The 7,500-nt window shown below is 50.0% G+C and overlaps 3 protein-coding genes across 3 annotated transcripts in view; 1 reads left to right on the top strand and 2 right to left on the bottom strand.

Moving 5' to 3' along the window:
* LOC125956593 (dual specificity protein phosphatase CDC14A) overlaps positions 1 to 265 on the bottom strand; it is a 6,847-nt gene extending 6,582 nt beyond the window's left edge. The window contains exon 1 of the mRNA XM_049688639.1: positions 4 to 265. The gene's annotated coding sequence lies outside the window, so the exon portion shown is untranslated. The remainder of the gene's footprint in view (positions 1 to 3) is intronic.
* A 322-nt stretch (positions 266 to 587) lies between these two features.
* On the top strand, positions 588 to 5,501 carry LOC125956587 (cleavage and polyadenylation specificity factor subunit 1). Its single transcript, XM_049688625.1, has 5 exons — positions 588 to 913; positions 979 to 1,519; positions 1,582 to 1,832; positions 1,897 to 2,078; positions 2,150 to 5,501. Exons 1-5 carry the CDS (start codon positions 745 to 747, stop codon positions 5,384 to 5,386), a joined length of 4,380 nt encoding a protein of 1,459 aa, XP_049544582.1. The 5' UTR covers positions 588 to 744; the 3' UTR covers positions 5,387 to 5,501.
* Positions 5,502 to 6,177: 676 nt separating this feature from the next.
* Positions 6,178 to 7,500, bottom strand: part of LOC125956604 (DNA-binding protein D-ETS-4) — a 20,556-nt gene continuing 19,233 nt past the window's right edge. Inside the window, exon 5 of the mRNA XM_049688659.1 lies at positions 6,178 to 7,500. This exon is cut by the window's right edge and continues 1,333 nt beyond it. The gene's annotated coding sequence lies outside the window, so the exon portion shown is untranslated.

Genomic DNA, 7,500 nt, shown 5'->3' with positions numbered 1-7,500 from the left:
TACGCTAACGAACCCCATCCTCAGCTACCGATCCGGGACGGGAAGTTTGCTGGCTTACGGAAGATGGCGTGTGGAGTTCGATTGGATTTTCACTCCTTTTCCGGTGGACACGCCTGTGGGGGCACACGAGGGGGTCAACGCGAGTGGCAAACAACAACCAACGGAACCTGCGAATCTCTGTCCCCCAATCGAAACACAACAGCAGCACCTACAACTCCTCCTCCAGTGTTGTGACCTTTCTATTGTTTAAACATCGAACCACCTTGGTTGAGATAAACTGTTGAGCCGCGGCCGTTTGGAAAAGTGTGGGGGGTGAGCACAGGGTGACCGCGTTGCTGGGAGGATTTTTTATTTTTGTTCGGATGGTTGAGTTGTCCCGTTCCTGAAGGGATGCTCGCACCGCTATTTTTACGATTATCGGATTGTTGGCGGTAGATAATTTACAACAGGTTCATAGCTCTTTATATTTTATCAATTGATGTGGAATTTAAACGTATTTATCCACCTAGTACAAAAAAAATAGCTTGTATTTACAAGTGAAGCAACCGTTCCGGAAGGGCTTTCCAATGACAGCTCACTAAACGCCGCCGGTTAATTTGTTGTGTTTGAGAAAAAAGCGGCGTTTTATTCCGATTTTCCGTGGAAAATCCTGCGTTTCAGTTCGTTCCTCAGAGTACGGGCCATCACCTCCACTCGCGTCTTCGGGAAATGTGATAAGGAAGCGAGGGAAAAGCGGGCTTCATCATGTTTTCCCTCTGCAAACAGCCGCACGAGCCGACGGCGGTCGAGTTCTCTTTGACCTGCCACTTTTTCAACCACAGCGAAAAATCTCTCGTCACCGGGGGCGCCAACGTGCTGAAGGTGTACCGCATCATCCCCGATGCAGATCCGGCAACGCGCGAGAAGTACTCGGGTAGGTCAGGGTTCCCGGCGAGGAAGACTTCCAATCCTAACTGCTCTTGTTGTTTTTTTTTTCAGCCACCCGGCCCCCCAACATGAAGCTGGAGTGTATGGCCTCGTACCGGCTGTTCGGGAATATTATGTCCCTGCAGTCCGTTTCGTTGGCCGGTTCTCAGCGTGATGCACTGCTCATCAGCTTCCCCGATGCGAAGCTGTCCGTGGTGCAGTTCGATCCGGATAATTTCGATCTGAAAACGCTCTCACTGCATTACTTCGAGGATGAGGACATCCGGGGCGGTTGGACTGGCCATTATCACATCCCGCTGGTGCGCGTCGATCCGGACAATCGCTGTGCGGTGATGCTGGTGTACGGTAGAAAGCTCGTGGTGCTACCGTTCCGGAAGGACAGCTCGTTGGATGAAATCGAGATGCAGGACGTGAAACCGATCAAGAAGACGCCGACGCTGCTGATAGCAAAAACTCCCATCCTGGCATCGTACATTATCGAACTGAAGGACCTGGACGAGAAGATCGACAACGTGATCGATGTGCAGTTCCTGCACGGTTACTACGAACCGACGCTCCTCATTCTTTACGAACCCGTGCGCACCTTCCCGGGGTAAGTGTGATGTCAACGGCATCCCGGCGTATTTGTCCTAATCCGTGTGTGTCTCTTTGCAGCCGAATAGCGGTCCGTTCGGATACGTGCACGATGGTGGCACTGTCACTGAACATCCAGCAACGTGTTCATCCGGTTATCTGGACGGTCAACAGCTTACCGTTCGATTGTCTGCAAGCTGTACCGATTAGTAAACCGATCGGCGGTTGCCTGGTGATGTGCGTTAACTCACTGATCTACCTGAATCAAAGTGTTCCCCCGTACGGGGTCAGTTTGAACAGTAGCGCCGATCACAGTACAAACTTTCCGCTGAGTAAGTCCCAAGGCACTCCTTTGGCACCTCCGATTTGCACTGATGATGTCTTGTTTCATTACAGAGCCACAGGATGGTGTGAGGATCAGTTTGGACGCTGCGCAGGTATGCTTTATCGAGTCGGAGAAGCTCGTACTTTCGCTCAAGGGTGGTGAGCTGTACGTGCTGACACTTTGTGCCGATTCGATGCGCAGCGTCCGTAGCTTCCACTTTAGCAAAGCCGCCGCTAGTGTTCTGACCAGTTGTGTAAGTTGTGGCGTACCTTCTGCGTCTTATCGCTTATCCTGTGTAACGATCTCCATTTTCGTTGTTTGCAGATTTGTGTTTGCGAAACCGAGTATCTGTTTCTGGGTTCACGGTTGGGCAACTCGCTGCTGCTGAGATTCCGTGAGAAAGATGAAAGTCTCGTGATCACGATCGATGATAGTGGTACGGTGGAGAAGGAACAGAAGCGACAGCGTCTCGAGGAGGAAGAGCTGGAAGTGTACGGTAGCGGATACAAAACGTCCGTCCAGCTGACGAGTTACATCTTTGAGGTGTGCGATAGTGTGCTGAACGTCGGTCCGATCGCACACATGGCCGTTGGAGAGCGCATTTGCGAAGAGGAAATGGAGGAAGGTGCCGAGGTACAGTTCGTACCGAACAAGCTTGACGTCGAGGTGGTCACGGCGAGTGGACACGGTAAAAATGGTGCCCTTTGTGTGCTGCAAAGTTCCATCAAACCGCAGGTCATTACAAGCTTTGGACTGTCCGGTTGTTTGGATGTGTGGACCGTGTTCGATGAGGCGGCCGGTCCGGGTGGAGTGACTGGAACGCGAAAACCGGACGATGCTCTCCCACCGAATCACGCTTTCATGATCCTCTCGCAGGAGGGTGCAACGATGGTGCTGCAGACGGGTGAGGAGATCAATGAGATCGAGAACACGGGCTTCGCGACGGACGTTCCGACCATCCACGTCGGTAATATCGGGTCGAACCGGTTCATTGTGCAGGTGACGACGAAATCGATCCGGCTGCTCCAAGGTACCCGATTGCTGCAGAACATTCCGATCGATCTGGGCTGCCCGCTGGCCTCTGTGTCGATCGTCGATCCGTACGTGTGCGTCCGGTCGTCCGAGGGTCGCGTGATAACGCTGGCGCTGCGTGAAGGCAAAGGAACGCCCCGTTTGGCGGTGAACAAGAACACGATCAGTGCGTCACCGCCGGTCATAGCGATCAGTGCGTACCGGGATGTGTCCGGTATGTTCACGCGCAAGCTAGAGGACTCGTTCGATGTGAGCAAGGGTGGTGGTGCGACGTCGGCTTACTCGAGTGGTTTCGGTTCTATGAAACCCGAACCGAACATGAAGATCGAGGACGAGGAAGATCTGCTGTACGGAGAGTCGGGCCGTTCGTTCAAGGTTACCTCGATGGCGGATATGGCACTGGCGGACAAGGGCGGTGGGAATGCGGACTTTTGGTTGAAGTACATGCAGCAGATCAAGCCGACGTACTGGTTGTTGGCGGCGCGTGACAATGGCAATCTTGAGATCTACTCAATGCCCGACCTGAAGCTCGCTTATCTCATCTCGAACGTTGGCAACGGGAATAAGGTGCTGTCGGATTCGATGGAGTTCGTACCGCTACCGATGGCGAAACCCGGTACATCGCAGGAGGAAGCAACGTCCGCTTTTGGTGCTTCGTTCGGTAGTGGTGGTGTTCCGGTTTCGTTGTTACCGAAGGAGATCCTGATGGTGGCCCTGGGGAGCTACGGATCACGGCCGATTCTTTTCATTCGACTCGAGCAGGATCTACTGATTTATCGTGTGTTCCGGTACGCTAAAGGGCATCTAAAGTTACGCTTCAAACGACTTACTAGCAGCGTTACCTGCCCCGCGTTCCGTACCGTTCCAGCACGACTAGCTAATTTGCCCGATAAACCGGCCACTGGCGCCACTACCGATGCAACGGAACCGAATGGTAAGGACACACAGGAGCACGCTACGAAGGTGCAGTACGAGAACATCTCGATGATACGATACTTTGGCAATGTGTCCGGGTACGCAGGGGTGGCCGTATGTGGTGAGAAGCCATATTTTCTCTTCCTAACGGCACACGGTGAGCTACGATCGCACCGGTTGTACGCCCGGACCGTGATGAAGGCATTCGCCCCATTCAACAACGTAAACTGTCCGAATGGGTTCCTGTACTTCGATGAACAGTACCAGCTGAAGATCTCCATCCTACCGACCTACCTGTCGTACGATTCCGTGTGGCCCGTACGCAAGATTCCGCTGCGCAGCTCACCGAAACAGATTGTGTACCATCGGGAGAACCGGGTGTACTGTGTGGTGATGGATGCGGAAGAGATCTGCAACAAGTACTATCGGTTCAATGGTGAAGATAAGGAGCTGACTGAGGAGAACAAGGGTGAACGGTTCCTTTATCCGATGGGACATCAGTTCTCGGTAGTGCTGGTGAATCCTGCTGCCTGGGAGATCGTGCCCGATACGGCGATCGCACTGGAGGAGTGGGAGCACGTGGTTTCACTCAAGAACGTGAGCCTCGCATACGAGGGAGCCCGCTCGGGGTTGAAGGAGTACATTGCCGTTGGGACGAACTTTAACTACAGCGAGGACATTACTTCGCGTGGCCGATTGTTGCTGTACGACATCATCGAGGTAGTGCCGGAACCGGGCAAACCATTGACGAAGCACAAGTTCAAGGAGGTCATCGTGAAGGATCAGAAGGGTCCGGTTTCGGCCATATCGCATGTGTGCGGCTTCTTGGTCGGTGCGGTCGGTCAGAAGGTGTACCTGTGGCAGATGAAGGATGATGATCTGGTCGGTGTGGCGTTCATCGATACGAACATCTTCGTACATCAGATGGTATCGATCAAGTCGCTTATCCTGGTGGCGGATGTGTACAAGTCCGTCAGCTTGCTGCGGTTTCAGGATGAGTTCCGGACGTTGTCGCTCGTCTCGCGCGACTATCATCCACTGAACGTGTACCAGGTCGAGTATGTGGTCGATAATACTAATCTGGGTTTCCTGGTGGCGGATGATCAGGCCAATCTGATCACCTACATGTACCAACCGGAATCGCGTGAATCATTCGGTGGCCAGCGGTTGCTCCGTAAGGGCGATTACCATCTGGGGCAGCGTGTCAACGCCATGTTCCGGGTGCAGTGCGATTTCCACGAATCGGATGTGATGCGCCGGACGCTGAACTATGACAACAAGCATACGACGTTCTTCGCGACGCTCGATGGTGGCTTCGGGTTCGTTTTACCACTGCCAGAGAAAACGTACCGCCGGTTGTTTATGTTGCAGAATGTGCTGCTTACACACTCGCCCCACACGTGCGGTCTCAATCCGAAGGCTTACCGGACGATCAAACAATCGCGAGCGCTACCGATCAATCCGAGCCGGTGCGTGGTGGATGGTGATCTCGTGTGGAGCTTCCTCGAGCTGCCGGCCAACGAGAAGCAGGAGGTGGCAAAGAAGATCGGTACACGGATCGAGGAAATTTGTGCCGATCTGATGGAGATCGAGCATGTGACGCATGCATTCTAGACAGACAATGCGGTAACAGACTATACTAGATAAATCGATGTTGATGGATGTACAATTTTATACGATGTAGCACACGATCAAGAGAAACATGAATATTCGAAGCGAACAGTTCGAAAATGGCGTGTCGTGTGGTTGTGGTGTTTTTTTCTGAACAAACTGAAAGAAAGTGCCGAGTAGGCCGGTAAGCTGCTTTCTTTATTTAAAATACAGTTCGAATGTAGTAAGCTTCGACTAGTTGTGAAGTTTAGTTTGGGTGAACGCGGTCGTTCAGAGTGATGAAAAGTGATATGAAGTTGTTGGATATCTAGCTAGAGAATTATTCATCAGGCGCTGCAAGTATCGAGTAGTTTAATAGCCGAAAGCGCCACCATTTTCCAGGTCAGTGTAGTAGCTGTGGATTCAATTTCGATATCATCGTTTCATCTCAACCTGCAACTATCACAACTTCTCTGTAGCTCGATAAAATCCGTTTGAAACCACGACGAAGGTAATTTACGAAATATTCATCATTACATGCAACAGAATTGTACTGTTTCAGTAGGTTAATTTGGGAAAATATGTATATCTCTAGATATCTGGATTCTGAATATGCTGATACCAAATTATAGAGGACATTCGTTAAGCCAACTAGATTCCAGGTGAATTGGAGGAAATGTCGCTATCTGTCACGGAATATGTCATATCTGTACACTTAGTATATAGTAGAAGTCCGGCAGTTCTTGATCACTTTCACATTAAATTTCCAGCATTTCGGACGAGAGTAAGAACACGGGACACAGAATGTTTGCTTTTAGTTCTATTTTATTCTAACTATTTTTAAGCGGTGATACGTCGTACAGACGCTTTTGAATTACAATTGGTGCTTTGGGTGATGATAACCCATTCGAACTGAACTCGTCTCACTATCTCTGGTATGATGGGGTAGCAGTCAGCACTGCTTATTCAAAATTAAGAGGGGAGGGTGATGTTATCCTTACGCACTAATCGATCGATCGAGTTTAATATGCTAAGCACTTGATTGGATTGCGAATTGAACTCGGTTAAATGGTTCATAAAACGAAAGGCACTTAAAATCACATGTAGGTTAATGTCGTTATCGTTTGTGGATCTAATCTGCTGCTTATCATGCTACCAACAACTATGCCCCCAGCCCAGTAGGTGGGAAGCTACCCAAACACCCGTTACGTGGTAAAAGACAAGAAAATAATGAGATAAACATGGTTCGCGAAAAACCAATGGCCGTAGGCCGTACGTACACCTACGGAACTACTTACGAAGGGGACGAAATACGGTTATGCATACAACAAGGTGGTAAGGCTGGAGAAAGTTAAAACCTAACCAACTCGAATAACATGCTAACGCTTGACTTAATGCATTACCACAGTTAAGTGAAGATTCTATGTCATCTGTTTTGTAGATTGTGGCGAGACAGGGGCTACGGACAGTGAGGGTCTCCTGAACCACCCCTTCTGGTTCGTCTGGAGAACACCTACCGCCGAGCCGAGCCAAGTTTAACCAAAGAAAAGTCTACGATGAGAAGCGTGTTATAGGTTGAGCTCAAAAAGGGGGATGTTGGTGTTCTCATCGACGACTGTTGTCCGGTTGATCTTGCTCTTTCCTTCTCTTATCCTGTAAAAGTCACTAGTTGCAAAGGAGGTACCTTCTATGTAGCCTCCTTTGCTTATATGCTACTTCAAATATTGCAACGCCTAGCCTAGAGATTGGCCACCATGCTGTAATGGTAGTGTACAGATTCTGGTATACGGCCAATACACTCTACCCTATCAATATAATTTATTGCTTAGAAAGGAAATAAAGTGAGTGATTGTAAAGGAAACAGTCAGATGGGAGAACGGGAGAAAATGGTTAGAAGAAAAGGGGGCAAGAAACAGCAGTGGAAAAAAGAAGAAGGGTGTTAGTTCTGTGAGGATTAGTTTTCTTCTTCTCACTTTAATTGTGTGGATCTTACGCTACGCTTAACAACTAAACCGTACGGATTGCTTCTCCTTAATCTAGACGATCGCTGCTAGCTTGTAATGTTCATAGAACTTACAGTGTAAATATATCATAGATATATGGGACCGAAATTACCGACTCTGCATCGCGGCCGGGCG

The sequence above is a fragment of the Anopheles darlingi genome, chromosome 3 (assembly GCF_943734745.1).
Source record: "Anopheles darlingi chromosome 3, idAnoDarlMG_H_01, whole genome shotgun sequence".
Classification (NCBI taxonomy): Eukaryota; Metazoa; Arthropoda; class Insecta; order Diptera; family Culicidae; genus Anopheles; species Anopheles darlingi.
This window is presented reverse-complemented; position numbering and strand designations above follow the sequence as displayed.

Coding starts and splice junctions, on each gene's coding strand:
- LOC125956587 (XM_049688625.1), top strand. CDS start 745: ATGTTTTCCCTCTGCAAACAGCCGCACGAGCCGACGGCGGTCGAGTTC. Junction 1,520..1,581: donor CCCGTGCGCACCTTCCCGGG/GTAAGTGTGATG, acceptor GTCTCTTTGCAG/CCGAATAGCGGTCCGTTCGG. Junction 1,833..1,896: donor CAGTACAAACTTTCCGCTGA/GTAAGTCCCAAG, acceptor GTTTCATTACAG/AGCCACAGGATGGTGTGAGG.